At 38.7% G+C, this 22,999-nt stretch overlaps 1 protein-coding gene across 1 annotated transcript; it reads right to left on the reverse strand.

The window, feature by feature from the left end:
- Positions 1–15,097: 15,097 nt before the first annotated feature.
- Positions 15,098–22,454, reverse strand: LOC121413152 (extracellular calcium-sensing receptor-like). Its single transcript, XM_041605914.1, has 7 exons — positions 22,415–22,454; positions 21,624–21,717; positions 20,383–20,529; positions 19,574–19,813; positions 17,252–19,085; positions 16,512–16,639; positions 15,098–15,960 (listed from the first exon to the last, which is right to left on the reverse strand). Exons 1-7 carry the CDS (start codon positions 22,452–22,454, stop codon positions 15,855–15,857), a joined length of 2,589 nt encoding a protein of 862 aa, XP_041461848.1. The 3' UTR covers positions 15,098–15,854.
- Positions 22,455–22,999: the final 545 nt, after the last annotated feature.

Here is a 22,999-nt window from a genome sequence, read left to right on the forward strand (position 1 = left end):
CATGTAATGTCATTAAACGGCAGGTTTGAGAAAAAAATGGCATTTATACATTTACGCTTAAAAAACTTCGAGAGAATTTGCATTCTGAATATCAGATGGAGGGTTATTCCAATCCAAGCCGCCAGCATATTTTAAGCAACCATACTTTGGTAAAACGACATTCAGCGTATTGGCAAGTCTAGGATTAAAAGGGTGCCTTTCAAAGACAATTTCCACTTCGTTGCACTTTCGGACTGGAGTCTTTCCATGAAGGTTCCATGACATTTGCTCTGTTGTAAATTCTACACACTAATGAACTGGCAAAATGGATTTAATAATATTAATAATAATCAGTTCTTGTATAGCACATAACACATTATGAATAACGTCTCTATGCGCTTCCAGAAGACTTGGAAATTATTACCCTGGCTGTAGCTCAAGCAGCTTTCACGCGCTCGGCATTTCAAGGAATAAATTCCTGCCAGGTACACATGCACCTCACCTGGGTTGAGCACAGCACAATGAGGATTAATTTCTTGCTGAAGGAAACTACGCCATGGCTGGGATTTGAACCGACAACCCTCTGTTTCAAAGTCCGAAGACTAATCCACTGGGCCACAACGCTCCAGCATACCCTATCCTAAACATAACGATTGCAACACGTACCTTGCCCTATATCTCAGACGAAATGAAGCCCGGAGCAATTGTCGCAGGATAAAATGTGGTGTCACATTCCAGGTTTACAGTTATACATTATACAAGCTAAAAGGTAATCACGTCTGATATCAAGGTTTTGCCATTGAAGAGAATTCATTATCTGATTATACTAAGGCCATTTGAATTATAATCAAAATTGCATGTTACTTTTGGTGCAGCCCTTTTTTGCGGTCTTCTCCTTTGATGTAAAAAAAACAGTTTCCCCATACGGAACAAGAAAAATCCAAAGTAGGTTGTATGGTCCATTTATATATTTTATTCAACAGTTCCGTGCTCAAAAATTTGCTAATTTTCATTCGCGTAGATATCGCGTGACTTAAAGATTTCATTAAATATTTGACATGATCATCCCAGGAAATTTTATAATCTAATATGATGCCTACACTGCAAAAACACCGGTGTTAATTTAGCACCATCCCGGAATCTATATATGACCACATCAGAGAAGTATTGAAACAACACCAGTTTGGAATCAAATTTATGTTGTTTTAATACTAATTGGTGCTGTATATCTGGTGCTAGACAAATACCAAACTGGTGTTAAATTAAAACCTGTGTTTTTGCCGTGTAGGCCTACTGTTTTGTTCAACTATTATTAACATGATTAATATGCACTTTTAATCTAAGATCATTATCATTCCTTTAGCTATTGGTCAAAATCATAGCATTACTTTTTTCGCATTGATCCTTAATCTGTTATAGTAATACCATTCATTAAAAGAATTCAGATCTGCTTGAAGCTTGGATGTTATGACGTTTATATCTTTAATATTCTTAATTCTATGTAGACAAGTATTAGTTGAGTGATTTGGCAACAAGTCTTATTGGTCAATATAAATGAGATCGTTTGTCTGTATGGTTGGAACTACCCTTTATCGACCACCTAATCTTCTAAGCATCGTATCTGCGAAAATATTCATCAATTCTACCCAGTTTTCGTCTCATTTGTGCAGAAAATTAAGCAGATCAGATTCCCATGTTTCGCACGGCGACTCCGATTCAATCCGCGTATATATCGACGAACAACGAATACGACGATTTTACATTTGCTCATTTGCACCCATCTTTTGAAACCGACCACCCGCGATACACTAAGTTTATGGCCGATTCTTGTCGCGGTGGCGAAGAATTTTAACTCTTCCAAATCAGTTCTATGATGTCAACATGCTAAATGATCGTCTCACTACTTCCATTGCGAGCTCCGGTACATGATTCGACGATTGACGACGGAAATTTGTTCTAAAGCCGTTTCCTATCGGATTTCTTGGTTTTTCAGCGGGGTTTGGGTCTGGTCAATACAATTTTGATTAATTCTACTAAATTTATACTTTTTGTTGCTTCCCTTTTTCTCGTAAAATCGATTCTTACCGTTTCTATGGACACTGCGCCTACTCTCCCGCGCGTATCGTTTGTAATACGCAATAATTTTAACGCGCGCAAGGTGGTCGGTTTCAAAAGAGGTGGTCGATATGTGGTAGTCTCACCATACATGAAATAGAAATTGTGATTGAATTTCCTTTTCCACTAATTTAGCAATATGAAATAAACAGAACTTAGTCTATAATTAGAAGTGTCATTCGTCTCACCTTTACTTTAATGATTAATGAATAGCCATGTTCACCCCCCCCCCCCCCACGTCAGTTTAGTGAAAGCACTATGGCCCGAATTCACAAAGGTGGCTTTTAAATCCCACAGTTGAATCCATGGTTTATGCAGATTTCCTGTATAAATTACGCTTAATTCAGCGCGTATCTGGCGCGTGTATAAAAAATGTCCGATGCGCGCTTTTGTCACAGTGCGTCAAATTGACGCCTATTACCATGGTAAGATACGCTATTTTATTCTTGAGTCCATTGTTTTTTTCATGAGTCCACCAACGAACGTAGAGGGCAGCAACACACAAGCGTGTTGCTTTTAGGAAGGTCCACTCGATACGCGCATGCGATTGAAGTCCGCGCACAATTTGGTAGGCATGCCAACGAAACCATGAACCGACGAAATACATTCAAAGATTAATAGCAAAATAGAGGTAAACTAACAGATTGTGACAAGGCTAAATTCCAGTAATAGAAATACAAAAATATGAAAATGATTGACAAAAAATGTACCACATTTTAAATTGAAAAATATTACATTTTATTCTTGTGTTGTTTAATTCTTCAGTAAAACAGCTATCAAATAAACCAATCTGCTAATTTCACCCCGACTTAGTCAAGCTCATTTTGTGACCGCTTTTAAGCTCCGCCCCTCACTCAGCGCACTTTTTTTAGTAGATTGTAGAGTTGATATTTTTTCATTTCCTCATTTTCAACATTTTTACTTGAAAGAATTTTACAGCAAGTATCCCGCTTAAAAATATGTAAAATTTATTCCTTTATTTTTCCTAAAATATTACGTGGTGGTGAAAACAAATTTATGACTTTCGCATATCAATATGAAAACAAATATACGTGAGGTTGAACATTCTTCATTTCAATTTCGCTGCACCACATTAATGCGCCTACACAATCCAGCGGCAGTGCCATAGCTTGAGTGTAAGCGCCATGGCTGAACGCGCCGGCGCGCCCCGGCCTGCCGGTCGGTGCGGAGGTACGATACGATTGGCTGGTAAATTTTGTGCATGCTATAAATTTTGATGATTAACAATTCAAGGCGCGTCAAAACATATACGGCTCGATACTGGACCATGTAATTTTGGTGTGTTAATTTGGTCTAACTTTAGACTAGGACTTACCTGGGCTTGAGCTTGGCTGGTGTCCGTATTCGATCTCTGCCTGATGAGTTGCAAAAAAGTTTGGTCGGATTTGTGGATATCACATAATTATTTTATATTTTCATGCTCCGATCCACACTGTAAGGGAAAATTAGGTTTCTAACATTGAACATCTATCGTTGCAACTGGCAGTTAATGCCACATCAATGACAGATCAAGTCCATATCGTTCAGGTCCATGTCTGGCTAAGTCGAGTAGCGTCGAGATATCCTGCCAGTCCTGCTAGTGCGGCCAGCACTGCTTTCGCGCAGTACGCGCACCGATGTGTCCCGGGAAGTTTTGGCGCGGCCATGCCAGAAGATCAAGGTATTGGCTCTGCGTAGCTTGGTAGGGGCAGCGAAATTAAGCAGAAAAGGGGTTATACAAGTTCATCAGACTATGTATTTCTATTGACGTGCAAACTAAAAGAAATTTGATTACGTTTTGTCTTACTTTTTTTCAAAAAATAAATGATTATATATAAAATAATATTAAGCATTATTTCGTGGAGTTTTCAGTATCATTAGAAAATACTGAAATCGAACAAACGAAAAAAAATCAACTCTACAATCTATCAAAAATGTATGTTACCATGGTAACAGCCGTCTATTTGGCGCACTGTGACAAAAGCGCGCATCGGAATAGGACATTTTTTATACACGCTCCAGATACGCGCCAAAATAAGCGTAATTTATACAGGAAATCTGCATAAACCATGGACTCAACCGTGGGTTTTCAAAACCACCTTTGTGAATTCGGGCCTATATCGCCTGAGCCCCATCTTTCAAAGAGTTGCGATTGATCAGATTAACCACAAATATTGGAAACTAGCAGCGCTAACATCTAAAATGAATGTTTGTTCATATTTTCTAGATGTGATGTATAGCAGTACATCCATCGTTTTTTTTTTCATTCAGTGTGCTTCTCATCGTCAAGAACGTGTTTTAAGTTCTCGTTTGTTTCTATGATCAATAACGTGCAGGAGGGCAAATTCGCGTCGCTCTACCTCTCATTGACAGAAATCAATAATTCAAACATTTAAATGGGTTTGAGAACTTGTCACAGACAGTAGCGTACGCAGGGGTGTTTAAGGGGAGGGGTTCGAGTTGAATGGAACACACTAAAAAATCAAGTGCTAATTCAGCTCTTAAAGAGCGTGTATAGTGACTGCGCTTCGGAGTGCTGATTTGTCTAGTTCAAATTTGAACGAGAAAAATCAGCACTCCGAAGTGCAGTCACTATACACGCTCTTTAAGAGCTGAATTAGCACTTCATATTTTAGAGTGACATTTGACAAGCAAAAAATATATGTATATATTTTCACACAAAACATTTTAAAAATTAGGTCTTTTCGTTAAAAAATATTTGACCCAAAAATGTTTTCAAAAAAATCTGAGGGGGGGGGGGTGGAACCACTGTAATCCAACAGGCGTATGCGCCTGGTCACAGGCATTACGTGATGATGTAAAATATTCTTTTGTCCATTGGTGGGGATGTAATTTTTTTTTCATTAAGAAAGCTTTCCGTTTCTGTGCATAAATAAATTACACGTTATTAAATCACCTTTTTTTCATTTTAGTCATTTCGATTTATTAAGGAGTATTGTGTATGTCTCCTATCAATAGTATGATGTATTGGTTTTGTCAGAATGAGTTCTGATGCTCAATAATACATTTAGACAGATAGGTTGCTCAGTCTGCAAATGACAGAAATCAATAATTAATACACCTAAACGGGTATTATCAACTTGTCAAGACTGTATAGTGATGAAAGGATTTTTTTTTATTGGTACGTCAAATTTTTAAGCAAGTTAATTTCACCAATAGTGGTTCTCAGCTCCGTTTCCGCATGAAGGATTGTTTTACCAAGATCGATAAGGTTTTTGGACGGACTAGTTCTGTTAGTAACACTTAGAGTGACGTAACAGGCGGCAAGCTCCACCCCCCCCCCCCCCCCGGAGGATTTCACCGGGAAAAATAACAAAAGGGGGGAAGAGAAAAGGGAAAGAAATTAAGAAAAGGAGGAAAGGGGTGAAGAGGAATGGGGAAAGTGAAAAGACATAAAAACGGAAAACTGAAGGAAAGCGGGAAGAGGAAGGAATGAAGAACATGTGAGAAAAAGAAATCATCCCGAAATACTTATACATTAGCCTTATAAAGAGAGGGGACAGAATGGCAAACAAAAGCGGGAAATGGAGGTGAAATGGAATGATCCAAAAGCTAGTAACTTGGGAAATAAAGAAAAAGAGATCTTAATAACACGACCGAGCTGCCGCGGATTACAAATAAAGAACGGGAAGAAATTAAAGCTGGATGGCATTTAGCATTGTGTGTGAAGTCTATCATAAGCTTGCTAAATTTTATATAACGGTTGAAATCAGGACAAGAAGTCGTTATACAGTGCGTATCAAAAAAAATTTACACTTAGAAAAAACCCTGTAAAATTATACATTTGTAATATTCTGAAGACTTTTCCACATTTTAACATTGGTACAGATCCATTTAAGTAAATGACGATAAAACTGTCGAGAAATATTTCCGCTTGAGTGAGCACCACTTACTTTTGAAAAGTTAGTGAAAAATGATTTGCGCAGAACCTTGAAATAGTTATGCGAACAAAAGTTGACCTTAATCATGAAAAACATGTAGAATTTAGCTAGTAAAATTTATTTGAAGATATCTTTTACCTTTTTAAACTTGTTTCCTTGCCCAAAACACTTCGAAGAGTGCATTGCGCCCCACCCCACTCCCCCACACACCAAAGCCATCGTGACGATATTTGCTTTACACTGACCTGTGATTTACATGTAATGGCTAAGGCTTGATTTTCATTTTGTTAATCATTGCCAAGCTTTGAAAAAGTGTGGAGAAACAAGTATTAAATGAAAAATGAAATGTAAACCCACTTTAAATGATAACAACTTAGTGAAAAAATGCTGAAGATGTCTGATATAAACTTTTGTTCAGATTCAGTTATGTCCTCAGATCCAGCTGGCACAAAAAGGGTAAAGGTTGTGCTTACTAAGTGTTGAAATTTCAATTTGGGTGGCAAAATTGCTACAAAATGCTTGAATGTATCCGTTTTATCTAAATTGACTGAAAGTGCAAGGAAAATGTATGAGAAATGTTTCGCAGAGTAAGTTTGATATCGCCCTTTCCCCTTGACACAGCGTGAAAACGAGCATTTCTGCGCAAACAGATTTCTGCGAGCTTTACAAAAATGGACAGAGCTCACTCAAGTGTAACATTCTGTCAAAACTTTTACTTTCATTGGATAGATGAGACCCAAACCCAATATTATATGTAGAAAAATTACCCACATGTTGTATATATTTTAATTCCCAGGGCTTTTTCAAAGTGTAAACTTTTTTGATCAATACGCACTATTTAGCAAAAGCTAGGCTATACATATCCCCCTATTATACGTTTTATCATGTCCCTACCTAACTAAGGCTTTACGGTGGCAAGAGTTACCGTAAAAAGCCTTTATGTTTGCTCTGGCTAAATCTCAAAGCTACCTTGGCTCTGCCCAAGACCCCGTGCAGTAGGGGGCTCTTTATCTATAATCTTCAACGGGCCCCTGCCCTTCCTGCATTAAGCTTTACGTTGAAGCACTTGCGTATGGGGGTGGTTCCACAGACAAGGGGAAAAAATAAAATGTAAAATGAGGCAATGAAATGAATATGATATGTTATTTGCTGAATATCTATCACATAATTAGGATTTAATTTCAAAAAGTCAATTTTTGTTTAGCTATGCTGTGCCCTTTAAATTTTTGGGTTCATCGCCCAACTGCTTTCAAATAATGTTGTTTTGTTTCAGCTATATGAAACATATACCCGCGATTTAATTTAAAAAAAACATTGCGGCCTGTACGGTTTTAGATTGCTTTAATATCAAGATATTTCGGGGGAAACGCCCCCGGACTCGAACCTGCATAGCACAGGTGTGCAGATTGGAAGGTTCAGGCCATGGTCACCAATAGTTCTACAACCAACAACAAAAAAGAAAGAAAAGCAAAGAAAATGGAAGATATACAGTAATTCTCATGAAAAGGTGATTTTTCCCCCCGCTCGATGGATTCATTATCTTGTCAAGAATATGAAACGATGGATATTATTAACTTAAATATTGACAGTTATGGCCGAGGAACCTGTATTTTCATTCAGTCAGATCGCTCTGTTCGTGCAATAAGCTTCGATTGGAAGGTTATCTCGTTCAATACCAACTCCGCTTTTCGTAATTTTCGCCGACTTCATCGCCGATAAAGGATTATGAAAAATTACAATCGAGTAAACTGAGGTTCCTACGCAAAGGCAGATTAAACCTCTCTTTGCTCTCTGTCAACCATCTAGTGTTCGTGATCACTATTATTCTTACATATGCAAACTATATTCTGCAAGAGAAGGTTCAAGTGTTTAGATAATCATGAATGTGACTCTTAATTACAGTGGAACAACCTTTACCATCTATCCAGAGTGCAGCATATACTTCGTAAACTTAATTCTCAGCGTATGGTTTAACATTATTGCTCTGATCATCATAAACCAACAGAGAGGGCTTCAGGAAATAATGAGAAGAATACATCGAGTCCTCGCTGCAACCACGCTGGCAAATGGCGTCTTGTGGAATCTCTGGTCCATTTGTTGGTTCGCGGTCAAGGACTCATCTTCGTGTGCCATTATTACCCTCATATTTTTGTTCCCAAGCCGTGTCATGATGACGTTGCAAATGGCTTGTCTTTGTGGCATCAACATGAATATGCATCTCCTAATCACGCAGCCGATGCGGTATTATATGATTGTTACAAATAAGCGCGTACGACTCTTATCTTCTGTCGCTCTTGCCATCGTATTGCTGACCAGTGCATGCAGCTTCCCGGTGCCGGGCTCTCCTGTTATTCGTTACAGAATCAACGAGTGTCTGGAGAAGGAAACTGCCGTGGAGAGACACTTGGCAGGGGTTATTGACGGAATGAGTATTCTCGTTCCGATCATTGTCACCTTTATAGTTTCGGCTGTAACTTACACCAATCTTTTGATAATTGCTCGACGGCAACTGAAACTCATTCAAGACTCAGGACCACGTCCCCTTGGCGGTACGTCAAGGAATACTGCCAATCCTCCTGACCTGCGAGACCCTCAAAGGATACAGCCTGCATTCCGTCGAAGATTCAAAGGAGTTGTGACTATTGCTCTTCTGTCAGGATCATTCCTTGTTGCTTGGACACCAATATGTATGTTGCACCTTTTCCCAGGAGGTTCTTCAGGTTTATGGCTAAATATAATCGATAAGTTGGCTTCGTCCAACTCCTGGGTGCAGCCATTTATTCATTTAGTGAATAACGAAGAGGCAAGACGACTTTGCGTAGATGTTGTCCGGAGACGTACCCGGCAACACTAAAAAGAATCATTAAAAACAATTTTCCAGTCTGGTATAAATACTGTCTGGCTTAACCCTTTTCCAAGGCCTGCTGAAGCTGGTTAGGCCATGTACAAAACCAATGGGAATGCCAGAATTTACACTCTAAAAAATGAAGTGCTTATTTAGCTCTTAAAGATCAAAACTCGGAGTGCTGATTTGTCTAGTTCAAATTTGAACTAGACAAATCAGCACTCCGAAGTGCAGTCACTATACACGCTCTTTAAGAGCTAAATTACCACTTCATTTTTTAGAGTGTAGTTGCCAATTGTCAAAAAGAATGATAACTAAAATCTTCAGATTGACATTAATATGAATCGTTTACTTTTATTTATTCATGTTCAGAAAATCTGCACAATTCTCAAGACAGCTTTGTTTCAGTCAGAGAGAGAAGAGTGCATAAAAATATAGTTTCTTTCTGTTTACCTTCCGTCGGCATATGATCATGCATTGGCGTACCTTCTACTACTGACATTAAAGGTGCCAATGCTAGTTCAAGAGTAAAATAGAGAAAATATCTCATTTTGCATAGATACGCACTTCTTCTCAAGCCTTGATCCGGTGTACCTTGTAATTTGTTTCAATAATAATAGCAATGTCGACGCGAACAAATCGAAGGTAGGGTCCTCTCCGACATAAAAGTGTCAGAAACCTCACCAATCTCACCTCCACAGAAACATAATTCTTGTTAGCAACCCACCACTGGTCTTATTTTTCGGTGGAAGTGTGGCTGCGATTGTTTCATTTAAAATTGTAAGAAAATGCATCATTTGACTGACAATGTTCAGTCATGTACATTTAGAGAAGCAGAAGCTGCATCTTTTCTGTTTCATATTTGTCACAAGATATACTAAAGATATACATGACGCGGAGCGTCATGGTCCAGTGGATTAGTCTCTGATTAGACTTTGTCGTGGGTTCAAATCCCAGCCATGGCGTAATTTCCTTCAGCAAGGAGTTCATCCACCGTGTGCTGCACTCGACCCAGGTGAGGTAAATGGGTACCAGCAGGAAGTAATTCCTCAAAAAGCTGTGTGCACCGAATAGGTAGTCTAGCTTTGCTGGGTAATAATAATAGCAGGGCCCGCTGGGAGAATAGTTTTCGGAACTGAGGTGGCTACCCTGGGTAAATATACCGTTATTATTATTATTATTATTATTCAAAGGAAGCACCACTAATGCCATGGTCACATTTGTTCTACGGCGGCCGTACGGCTAGTCGAAAGCAGCCGTTTTATCAATTTTGATTCAAACCACCTATATGTAGTTGGACAAAAAAATGTTAAAACGGCTGAAGTACGGCCGCCGTAGAAGAAATGTGACCATGGCATAAGCGATTGCCTTTTATTTTGCCAATTGCATTGACGTTCATTATTACATTAAGTTTTATAGAGTCAGTCTTGCCCTGCTTTAAGTTTGATGTATTTTTATTTTAAATGATAGATGAATATCCATAGATCTTTGTAAAAGAGTTGATTATCTACATGATTGTCTACACGATATTTAAACGAAATATACATATGTAATCGTGACAATTCTTTCCTACATGATGAATAAAAGTTTTGATCATAGTTTCATATCTATGCTTGACTGGTCAATAAGTATTTGTGATGCCTTCCACTACTTCCCCACCCCGACCTCATGCCCAAAAAATGTTAACCGATCACATTTGGGTAGGCCAGGGTGGGTGTGACCGTGTATGTGTGAGAGAGAGGGTGTGAGAGTTGGATGTGATTGTGGGTGTTTGGGTAAGTGTGTGTGTGTGTCTTGAGAGGGAGGGAGGGAGGGGGAGGGATGGAGTGAGAGAGATAAGATACAAAAATATTTGCCCATGATACGTTCGGTAATCAATCGATCCTGTTATATACAGTAGTCACAATGATCATGGTGGTATCTCTATCAGAAGATACATGTGATATGCAAGCTACGACATAACTAAACTTGTCAGTCATAACAACAAACAAACACGCCATGTATGTAATCTGGATTGCATGTAGTTATAGTTCGTTACTACAAGTTTACAAGAAAGAATCATCTATCAATTGATCCTTCATAGTTCCCCCTCATTTCCTTATTTCCACGAACAAATTTGTGGCTTCTGAAGGAGAATCCAAACTAACTTCTTGTTTACCCCCCCCCCCCATCCCCTCTGCAGTGGACTTTCAGGGGCCGCAGAACGATTCTGAAAGTGGGAAAGGGGCTGACCATGCAAAAAATCACGATCAGATGGTCACTTTGGCGTTTTTGTGCATGGTTTTGGAAAAAAAAAGTGGGGGGGGGGGGCTGAAGCCCACCCACCCCTCCCCAGTTCCGCAAAAAATTGATCTATCATTAGCATGGTGAATGGAAATGGCAACCCGCCATTCTATTGAAGTCATTTTTCTTTCACCTCCGTAATACACTTCTGAAGCATCAAACAATGCAGATATCAGAAATGGTATGCATAAAGAGAAAAATACTTATTGTCTGCGGTAATTCATATGGCACGGGGTTTATCACGTTTTATTGTCAAGAAACATGAATGTATTATTTGTTTGGAGAGTTGGATCAAGTCAAGTGTATAGTTCGTTGACCCTAGAGGGGCTTTCACAATCGCTCGTGCGATCGTTTGCTATCATTTCGGTCACAATATGTGTTGCACAGATTCGCAACGGTTGTACGCAGTCGCATCACCAATTGTGAAAGCGGCTTAACCTGAACTGCGGTATAGTATTAATCATATTAATCATCAGTCTAGCGATCAGAAGCATCTGACATTCTGTGAATTGTCTTTTTGAAACACACACACCCACACAAAAACCAATATGCCACATTTCCCCTTCTTCATTGAAGGGGAAGTTCACCCTGAGAAAAAAAATTATTGTAAAAATAGCAGTAATAAGATTCATGAAAAATAATAGCGAAGATTTGAGGAAAATCCATAGAAGAATAAAAAAATTATTATTTGATTTGTGACGTCATATACGAGCAGCATTCCTACATATCATATGGTAAAAGATCAATTAATTGTCATTTTCTCAGAATATTGAAAATGGTCGCTTCTGCACCTTCAGTATATTGATACACAATTGGTTTCGCACCCGCTCTTAAAAAGAAAATGAAAAATAATTCGAACCAGTAATAAAATGTAACTTATGCATTTTATATTACATAACATATCGGGGCAGCTTCTAGTTGATGACGTCACAAATAAAAATTGAATTTCTAACAACTTTAAAGAGTTTTCCTAAAACCATAATCAATATTTCTTTTACTATTTTTCTACTAATCTTACAACAAAGTTTTCGGCAGGGTAAAATCCCCCTTTAAATGAACCTGAACCAACGACATATCCACATATTTAAGATTTTCATCACACTGAACGCATTTCTATTAGAAATGGTTCAGTAAAATGGAAGCATATTCTTTTCACAAGACATCTTTAATAGCAACAAAAAGACAACAGAAACGCTATATGAACCGTTGATATATATCTTAAACACAAATTGGTAGTCTTTAATGCAAGCATTGGCAGCACAAATCGAATTAACTCACGTGAGAAAAATTCAATTATCATGATCTCAATACGTTCGGCGTCAGCGGAACACTGACTGGCTAAGAACACTTAAATTTTGAAATTACATGTAATACAGGCATTGTTTATTCTATTCTGCAAAAGAAATAATAATTCTATTCGTATGAAGTTTCAATTAAGCCTCCGCCTTCCGAAGGTGGTTGCCGGGAGCATTGGTGTTTGTCTGTCCGTCCGTCCGTTCACCCTTCCAGTTTTCGTTTTCATGCAAAAACATGGAACCGTTAGATCAACTCCAAACACCGTCTAAACAATATACGCACATGCTATAATAGCAGAGATCTGAGACCCTGAACATGAAACTTTGCGATAGCTAGGCCCTATACGATTGATCGTGCACATTTACAATGTAACCAATCTTTTTACATCGACCCCTCGATCAATCGTCAGCTTTAATACGTTACAGAACCCATCTGAATTCTGGGGTTCGTAATGTCATAGGTCAAAGCATCAAAGATAAAACACACTGAATGCCCGGGCATGGTGGCTCAGTGGTGGAGCGTCCGCCCAATGAACGGGAGGTCGTGGATTCGATCCTCGGCCGAGTCAAATCTACACTGCAAAAACTCCAGTGTTGATTTAACACCAGCCCGGAATCTATATATATATATGTCCACACCAGAAAAGTATTGAAACAACATCAGTTTGGAATCAAACCGATGCTGTTTCAATACTAATTGGTCTTGTATAAACACCTTTCTGGTGTCAGGCCCAAATTAAACTGGTGTTGTTTAAAACATCTCTGTTGTGGACATAAAAAGATTCCGGGCTGGTTTTCAATCAACACCAGAGATTTCGCAGTGTAAGAATGATAAAAATGGGAACTTCTGCCTTCTTGCTAGCAGGCCCTCAGCATTTCGATCGGAGAAGGGTAATAAATAACATATTGTGTTATGCAGAGCCCGCTGGTAGAGCAGTTTCTTAAAGGACAAGTCCACCCCAACAAAAGTTGATTTGAATAAAAACAGAAAAATCCTAGAAGCATAACAGTTAAAATTTCATAAAAATCGGATGTATAATAAAAAAGTTCTAACATTTAAAAATAACTTTCGCTTAATTTCACACAACATTCTGGTCCGCATATAAATGAGGGGACTGATCACTATTTTTTGTGAGTGGACTTGACCTTTAACTGAAGTGGCTACGCTGGGTAAATAAAACCTTTTTATATTTAATTATTATTTATATTCATTATAACGGAAGTACGTTTAGCTTACTAACGTCTAACTTGTGTCATGTCTACAGATTTAAGGGGAGATTGTACCGAAAATGGTCTGATCAGATTAGGGGTCCTGTGTTGGAAGGGTCAAAGGTAGCAGAGGTAATTTTATTTACATTGAAATATCTTGAATTGGCGAGAAATAGAATATAATTTTGTTTGAGAGATCAATCCAAGCCTGGCTCATGTTTGCATCTCAAGGTTACAATGATCAGGACCCCGTAACACATATAGCTTCGCAATGAATAGGAAACATGAAAGAAAACTTCTGATTGGTTCCTAGTAAGTATTTTGAAGTAAATGCGCGTGTACCATTGATCTTGATTGGTCAGTCCATTTTAGCGATGGATTGCTAATGTTTGTGTTACGGAGCCCTGATTTTTTTTTCAGAGGTCGGGATTACATTATATACTTTGAAATATCTCATTCACTTGAACTCAAGAATTGCTTGAAAGATCTACTTCCAATCTGGGTAATTCTTTTGAGAAAGACATTTATCTAATTAGATTTCAGTGGCACGAGGTTAAATGTTACATAGGTCACCTAATACATTACGATATCACATGAACAATTTTTTATGTGACGTTTAAGAGATTTGACTCGGCTCACGTTTTTACATTATGAGTGACGAAGACCATGTAAGATTTCAGGGTCACAAGGTCGAAAGTCAAGGGTCAAAGAGGTCATTATTTGAAAATGAATGTATCGTTAAGGTACCAGTCATAAGATTGAGTACAAATGTAATGCTAACTCCCATTGTACTTGTTAACCAATGTGAATATTTTATAGCTGCTCGAACCGATGTATCGTTTAAAAAGTTTCCATGATTATTCTAAACTGAAATAGTTATTTGGTAAATACAATCAAATGTTTGACATCACTGTTTAATTATCCTTGTTTGAACTTTTAAACAATGTATCAAATGGTATTACTTTTTAAAAGTTTATATTAAGCAACCTGTGCAAAGTTTGTACATCGTGGGTTATAACATGACTGGGACCTTTGCAAGTTTTGATTTTTAAACCAGGAGAGTAACATTTAGCACTGCTGTTTAACTTCTTTAACATTTAGCACTGCTGTTTAACTTCTTTAATATTTTTGTCACAACTGTTGAACAAAATCCGATCGTCAGTACAAAGGAATGTGTAAAGTGTTTTCAGGGCCATACACTGCAAAAACTTCGGTGTTGATTTAACACCAGCCCGGAATCTATATATGTCCACACCAGAGAAGTATTGAAACAACACCAGTTTGGAATGAAACCTATGCTGTTTTAATACTACTTGGTGTTGTACAAGCATCTATCTGGTGTTAGACTAAAACGAAACTGGTGTTGTTTAACATTTCTCTGATAGGGACCTATATAGATTCCGGGTTGGTCTTAAATCAACACCAGAGTTTTTTCAGTGTATAGATAACCAGGTTCAATAAATCGTTTATTCTTTTTTACTTGAAGTACATGGGTATTTGGTTATATATTTTGGAACGATGGTGGCAGCATACCATAAATTCACGGGCATGGATTAACCGCAGATCTTGAGCCCGGGTCTTGAGCGCGGGAATTTCCTGCAAATATTCAGGTTAGGACTATCAGCATATTCATGTCGTAGTGTTTTATGGTTGTTTGTTTGCTTGTTTGTTAGATTAATTAACCTAATACCGAATTTCACATTTTTCTGTACGATCATTTGCCTTATAATTCGAAAGGGGAGGGGGTCAACTGAAACATTGGAGAACAGTTTTGCGTCGCACTCAGAAAACCTCGTTATCAGTTCGTCCAGTATGTCCAAGTCTGTGGTGGAAAACTGTCACATGATGATCTCCAGAAGCGTCCATGATCAGAAGGCTAGTTTGAAAATTTATTATTTTCTACATTTCTATTTGCTGTTAGATGAATTAGAATTGACATTTATTTATTCAGTGAGTACAAGATGAACAAAAGCTGAGAAATGTGCACGTCGTTTTAACAGGACTTAGTGAATCTTTAGAAATCTCACAATACACATAAACAGAATTAGTTAGCAACTTTACACCGACTCAACGTATTACAAAAAATCGTATTTTTAGGTGACTATCGTGTACGCTCAACTGCCAACCTAGCACCATCAATAAACAATTATGTAGTAAAAATGAACAATACAATTTACTGTATTATTTCAAGCTTAAGATGTATTTTAATATTGTAATTTCGTGACGTCAGCAATACGTCACTTCGATTGAAGGCGATGAAAGGACAAGTTGCACCCTGCTACTCTTAATGCTGTTGGTTGTCATGGAAACTTCCTCCATCTTTCGTCTGTGTCTGAAAGAACAAGAATGAGAGCAGAGTGGTATGATGACTTTGGAGATGAATAATATTAAGTCATGTTCGAACTGAGAAATTCAGCTGGGTACACATGAAGACCAAATTCTACATCATCATTTTATTTTTTTTATAATAAATGAGATCATATATTAAGAAGACATAATTATCATCCAATAAAAATATTTTCAACGATGGCAATACCAGAGAGGAATCAAACCTTGTTTCAGTGAAAAATCAGGGAAACACAATTTGTTCCTCATATAATATAATATAACATGAATAGAATAGCGAGTGAGGGCCACCATCGGTAGCCTCATTTACATACCGGCCAGAATGTGGTATAACTCTGTCGACAAAATAGGCAAAATTAAAAAATGTCATAACTTTGTGTTCTGCTCCTTTGATTTTTCGCTTTTCACGCTAATCAAATTTTGGTTGAGGTAGACCGTGGACTTGTCTTAAAAACTGATTCATTTTCTTATTGACCGATTACCTTTTCTTTAAGCTTACAATTAATTGATTTGTCCACCTTTTCTCTCTCTACTCACCTTAATTTCATATCATCTATTCTATCGTTGCAGATACCATACATTCGTATAGCCTGGGCCGTCTCATCGCGTATGGCAGCTAACGCTTTTCTGTAATTATTTAGTATTGCACTGCGTGCAGCATGGCTCTGTTTAAGAATAAAAAAATATATATATATAACAAAATCATTTTACGGAAAGGCATTCGGAAAGGGTCTATATGAGTTGTGTCAGTCAATATTTTTTTTTACGATAGCACAATAGCACAAGGGCACTTTCTTTCTAAACATAATTTACACCCCAAACTTTTGTTTCATAAACATAACAAGCAATTGGCACGCAATATATTAACAAGATTATCTCTGAATCAACCATCTTTTTTCTTTAGCGAAAATTTCTCAAAATTTTGCGAGAAGGGGCAAATGGAGTGACAAATTATTTTACGAATATGTTGGGGTTTTTCTACGTATTAGCAGGATAAGTAAGCTTTCGAAATCCGTAGATCGCTTCATGAAAAAAAGTTTTGTCCTTTATCCTCAGTGACAATTGTTAAATGCTTTAGGAGATACTTGCAGCTAATTGGCAAGTCGGTAAAGTTCAGTGGCAAAACTCTTCATGAATCCCTCTAGCTCTTACGGACAGTAAGTATGAGGACGCAAGTACTAACTTTGAAATGCATGCATACACCACCCATTCATCTCGTCTTGCTTTCGAAAGCTACTTATTAAAATGAAGAACACCGTTTCTGTATAATAAGTTACCCGTATTGATTCGCCGAATCTCGCCTCTGCTGTAACTTCATCTTCTCCGTCTCTCCTCTTAAACTTCCACTGCCAAAGTTGATCTCTATACCTCTTCTTGATCGGTGGATTAATGTCAGGTTTGCACTTTAACACGTAAAGTTTTGGCACAAAGAGACAGCCCAGATTGGCAACGCTCGAAACCATGAGACCAAAAGATAGCACAAAGGTTCGATAAAGCCGACCACTTGGTAGCACTAAATAAATGACCATTATGGTCACCCACACCATGACTTGAATGATGAATGAAAAGAAGATGAACTTTCCTTCTTGAAAGTTTTTGTCGCGGTTTCGGATGTTGAAAGAGACGAATATCCCGATGATGTCGAGCAGGATACAGTAGGTGATGACCACCACGATGCCGTCGTAGCTACCAGAGCTGACGCAGTCAACGTATACGAGGCGGTGGTCGCGATCGACTGTCTTGGTGACTACGGGACGGCTGGTCAACATCCAGACCAGGATGCATTGCCCGTGAACGAAGAGGATGGCGATCATGAAGAGCGCCCAGTTATTAAGCTGGACATGTTTCTTATTGAAGGTGCAGTAGGCAGCGAGAATAAGGCTTCCTTCTGTGATAGAGACTGGCAATAGCTGGGTACCTGCTACGATAAGGCAAGTCAGCTCCGAGGCGGGGATGACAGAGAGTGTTGCAGTGAAAAACGTCATGGCGATTCCTAGTAGCACAAAGGTCCAGGAGCGCGCAAAGGCATGGAAAATAATAGTTGTGTTTTCTTTGAGCATGAAGATGATGACGATGGCGACACATATCAGCCAGCCAATGATGGCAATAGCTAAAGCAGCCAAACCGATCTTGGATGTGAGTTCTGTAAAGGCATAAGGTAAGTCTAGGCATTCCGTTCGATCCTCGTTTGATATTTGTTCATCGCTACACGGAAAGCAAGATAAGGCATTGCTCTCATTGCTGAAGTGGTTATTGGAGCAAGGCACACATATCCAACAGCAACTGCTGATGTCAAGAGAAATGCGTCGGGTACCTGGATAACACGTCTCTCCGCATATCGATCTGGGTCTGGAAGATGCCGAAGTACAAGTGTTTGTCATCGGCCAGTAGATCTCTTCCAAGTTTGAGATCGAAACATCAGCTTCCTTCCAGAACCCGACGACTTTGAGATGAAACTCCTCCGAGCAGGGGTACTTTGGTTGCAAGTTATAGAAGTCATACCAGGCATCTCCTGCTAGATTTCCGCGCTCGTTTGGAGACAACCTGTAGCCCGAGTGGCCCATGAAATCTACATTCTTCATGCACTCGATCAAAACTTCGCCTGGGATACCGACATCTTCGCGCGAATCACACTGTCCATCATCGCAATTGAGTGTTGTGTGCATGGCGCGAGCTACGACCTCAACTGAATCCACAACGGAAGAAACTAAGGACGTGTTGGAAAAGGGACGGGTACTGTAAAACGACTCTTCCCCGGTGCATTTCCTACCGTATTCGTGAACATCCATCTCGGAAACACCTGGAAGGTAACACTGGAAGAACTCTTGCCAGTACTCGTTCAAGAATGGATCCTGGTAGTCCAAGGCTTCTGGGGTTAGATTTAAGATGTAATCCTCGAAGCCATTGATGGTCTCGGTGTGCGGGAAGACTCCGATCATTCCGTTGGTGATACGGGATATCCGAGGGTCAAGTATGGTTTTCGATGCTCCCCAACCATCACTGCCTATCCACATGTATCCAGTGACATTGTGGTCTGCGAAATAGTTGAGAAGCCGACTCATTGGGGCTTCGTTCGCAAAGGCAACAATTACTCGAACATCTGGGATTTTCCTGCAAAAGAAAAGCCAAAAACCGTTATCACTGAGGTTGCTGCAGTAATTCAAAGAAATATAAGTAATGGCATATGTCGAAAAGCATCAACAATAACGACATCATTATTTACATACGACGCAACAAGAACATAAACCCACATTTGAATGTCTAAATTTTGTTATTTATAAAAATATCTTTATACAGGATAACATGCTCAGATAAATCGTTTCACAACATTTTGTTAATATATAATGTCTTTTCAAGTTTCCGTGTTATTCAACCAATTATATAAGAAAATCAACAAATGACTACCAAGTAATGCTATACTCCGAGTGGATCGAACAAAGTGAGAAGGTAGGAGGAATAGGTCCCATGGATTTAGGTTCTTGTTAAGCATTCTCTGTTCAACACTCCCTTCTCACATTTTGCAAAAGGTTTGCGAGGGTTTGAGATATTTGCGTTCTTTTACCCACGATCGCTACATGCCACTGTCAACGACCACAAACCTGAGATCGTTGACGATTTCCTCAAAGTCTGACTGGTCATCGCTGACGCCGAAGATATTTTGGTAGGCGATGCAGATGTTGAACTTGGAGGCCTCATCTTCGAACATATAGACGCCGCTCACACCGTAAGCTCCTTCGTCGTTGCCGATGAGGGCTACGGTGTGGAAATCGAAGTGGTGGACGAGATGGGCCATGGCTCGGGCTTGGAACGTGTCAGTTGGGACTGTCCGCGTGAAATATCTGCAAAGATACAATAATCATGATTGTTGTTTAGCTGTTAAAGTAGACATGGTAGAGGGGGCGTACGAAGCTGTAATTTTTCACATAAGTATGACATATTAGCAGATGTTGGTAGAACTGTTCGTAAAAGTGCGCTTGACTTCAGCCTAAGAATGGGTGGAAGTAATGTAAGTGTGTCGGGTAAAACTATCCTACAGACAATCCCTTCCCTGAAAATGATTTCACATTTCTATGTCTTGTTATAACAAAATTGTTTATTTAAAGTGTGTAATATAATTATTTTTATTATCATTAATTCGAATTTTTGAATTTCAAATAACTATATAAACTGCACATGTCATCATTCTTTGGGAACATTTGATTGTACATAAAATAAAATTAAGTTTAAACAGCGTTGTTGTTTTTCCCAACTCAAAATTGGTTGAACTGGTTCCAATTTTTCATAAGACGAGGCCTTGGCCACAATGGGCATGTTCTCCATTCTAAATAATCATTTTGCTGGCTTTCCATATTTGATATTGATTAGATCGATACCAACTCTGCGATTAGAGTCCCCATGATGCTCTTACTTGAATCTTGACTCGCTGAGTATTTCACTCGTGGCAGCGTAGCTAACTTCCGGTAAGGTGAAGAGGTTAAAGAGACTTGCCACTGAGACGGCTGCGCTGCTTGTTGTCGGTCCTACCACAGCAGCGATGGATTGGGGGCTGGTCTCACTGGATTTGGGAATGAGAAGAACATGAGAAACTGGTTACAATTTTATTGTAAGGGGTTATAAATCATGAATGTAAACAACGATTTTACTTTTCCAAGCGATCTTTGAAGGTTTAAATGGTGGTGAAGATAGCGTGGGAGAGGATTACGTCAGAACTCCTCGGCAACATTTCATTTGTTTTTTGATAAGTTGCCGGATCTGAAAAGTTTCCTTGACTTTGAGTGACAGAGAATTACTATTGCTATGGTAATCGTCGGATAAAACATGACTTGTCGCCGGACAAACCGTTAGACGTAAAGGTCCGTTCATGAAACGCTCCGATGACGGAAGGTCAAGCTGCTCAGAGCGTCAAGACGACTCATCGCTTCATCAATCCTACGATCATCTAGCTCGTCGCCGCTCACCCACCCACCCATCACCGCTGCATGGACTTCTCAACTCAACGTATCTTCTCATCTTGAACTCAACGCTACTTTTTCATCTCGTCTCATCAAATTCATCAAGCTCATCTGGTTTACGGCCCTTTTAAGGACTGCACCTTTTACACCACGAAAGATACTGTTCAATCCAATCTATCTCTTGATCGCGTTTCATTATCAGCTCTATTGCTCAAGTACACAATAGTCCTTTTTTCATAAATGATCACAAAGTGAACGATAGGCCTCTCCTATATTAAAGGCAATTTCGTCGTCGTGTGATCTGACTTTTATGTTCGGGTATAATTGGCTGGTCCATTTCATCTTTACAAGGCTTCGTGTCCATATCCGCTCTGTAGGAATACCCCATCTACGACAAGTCATTACCAGTCTGACGGAGTTTAATTCAAATCATTCAGTGCCATTGATTTTTTTTAATTGAGTCTCCCCCCCCCCCTCTTTTTCAATCAACCTCTCAATCTCCCTTTCCCTCTTTTGTATTCTGGATGGTTTTAACAAAAACTACACTTCTTTATTTGATCTGACTTTCTGAAGTAAACAAAAATGGTTTGTAAGCTTTCGGATGGGTCTCGTGTATTATGACTGATAATTAAACTTATCATGCCCCTTTGAAATGGAAGCGGGGCAGCATTCCCGTCTCTTCTCAAGGTCCACTCACCTCTCACAGTTTTTGGAATCTTGTGTTGCGATGAAATAGACCGAGTTCCTCACAGCGATATTAGGATCCGTACAGGTGTCGTATATATCAAACCCTGAAAGATAAAAGGAAAGAAATATCGTGAAAATATATAGATATCAAGAATATGATTATGAAATCACTAGGATATGAGGGAGAATAGGGAACATATAAACATATGAATATAAAGAGTCATGGAATTTTCATTCGCATTTCACTCCCCTTGGAAGTGATGTAAATGATCGCTCGGCTTGAAATTTGGGGTGAAATTTGAGTGAACATAATATGCATGTTTCGTCTAATTTCGCATTAAAAGGGTGAAATTCAATCAACGGGGGTGAAAGTCACTTTTAATCGAGTGAAATATATTCACTCCCTCCGAGTAGTGAATAATTCACTCAATATTTTTTTCCGAGCACGATTTGCAAAGTGTGCTTCAAGAGTCGCGCGCACAATTCCGAATCAGCAACATAGTACCATTGAGGGCTGTATAATTTTGTTTATTACAGTGTTTCAGGTAATGTTAGTTTACTAAATGGATGAATAAATGAAATTCAGCATCTTATAAAACAAAGGGCTCATCCTGTTCACAGAGCCAAGGACAACATTTTTTTCGTGAATAATGAAATGGCATTGAAATCGGGAAGTCAGGATGAGGCAAAGTATTCCCGCGTGTGAAGAAATTGATGGCATTTACACTGTTCTACGACCTACATCCCCTTTCACTCACACTTCCCTCGTACATAAAAATGATCTCTACATACATGATTTACTCTGACAGACCCTGTAACCTCCGATGATCCTTGAGTCCATTTTATCTATCAGAGTTGTGTATAGTCATCTAAAAATGTATGTATATATATATGAAGAGCTCACTTGCAAAAGGGGTTAGGTCCATTTTTTCATCAAATTTGATTTTTTTTTGTTTCAATGTATAGATTTTTAGTAGCTCTATGAGATGATACCAAAGAAGTTCAAATTCCCATTAAAAAGTGATCTAAAATGGCAAAGAAAAATCACTTTTTTTCAAAAGGGGTTAGGTCCACACATATTTTTTTGGAAAAGTATATTTAAAAAAATATGAAGACAGGTGGATTTCTTTTATACCTAATTTTATGTTCTCATAGTAGGGTATCACGAAAATTTAGTTTCGCATAAGAATATTGCAATATGGGAGAATAAAAAAAGTGATTATCTTGGAGTGGACCTAACCCCTTTTGCAAAAAAAATATTTTACAGAGCTCATTTATCAAAAGGGATCGGGTCCATTGTTCATAAATTTTCATTGTTTTCTGTCTCAAAACCTCTAAATTTTTAGTCTTTCCGATTAAACAACGAAAATTTGAAATTCACATGAA

Source organism: Lytechinus variegatus, chromosome 4 (assembly GCF_018143015.1).
Source record: "Lytechinus variegatus isolate NC3 chromosome 4, Lvar_3.0, whole genome shotgun sequence".
Classification (NCBI taxonomy): Eukaryota; Metazoa; Echinodermata; class Echinoidea; order Temnopleuroida; family Toxopneustidae; genus Lytechinus; species Lytechinus variegatus.

Coding starts and splice junctions, on each gene's coding strand:
- LOC121413152 (XM_041605914.1), bottom strand. CDS start 22,454: ATGGACTCAAGGATCATCGGAGGTTACAGGGTCTGTCAGA. Junction 20,530..21,623: donor GATTCCAAAAACTGTGAGAG/GTGAGTGGACCT, acceptor TCCCAAATCCAG/TGAGACCAGCCCCCAATCCA. Junction 15,961..16,511: donor ATAGATGATATGAAATTAAG/GTGAGTAGAGAG, acceptor TTGTTCTTTCAG/ACACAGACGAAAGATGGAGG.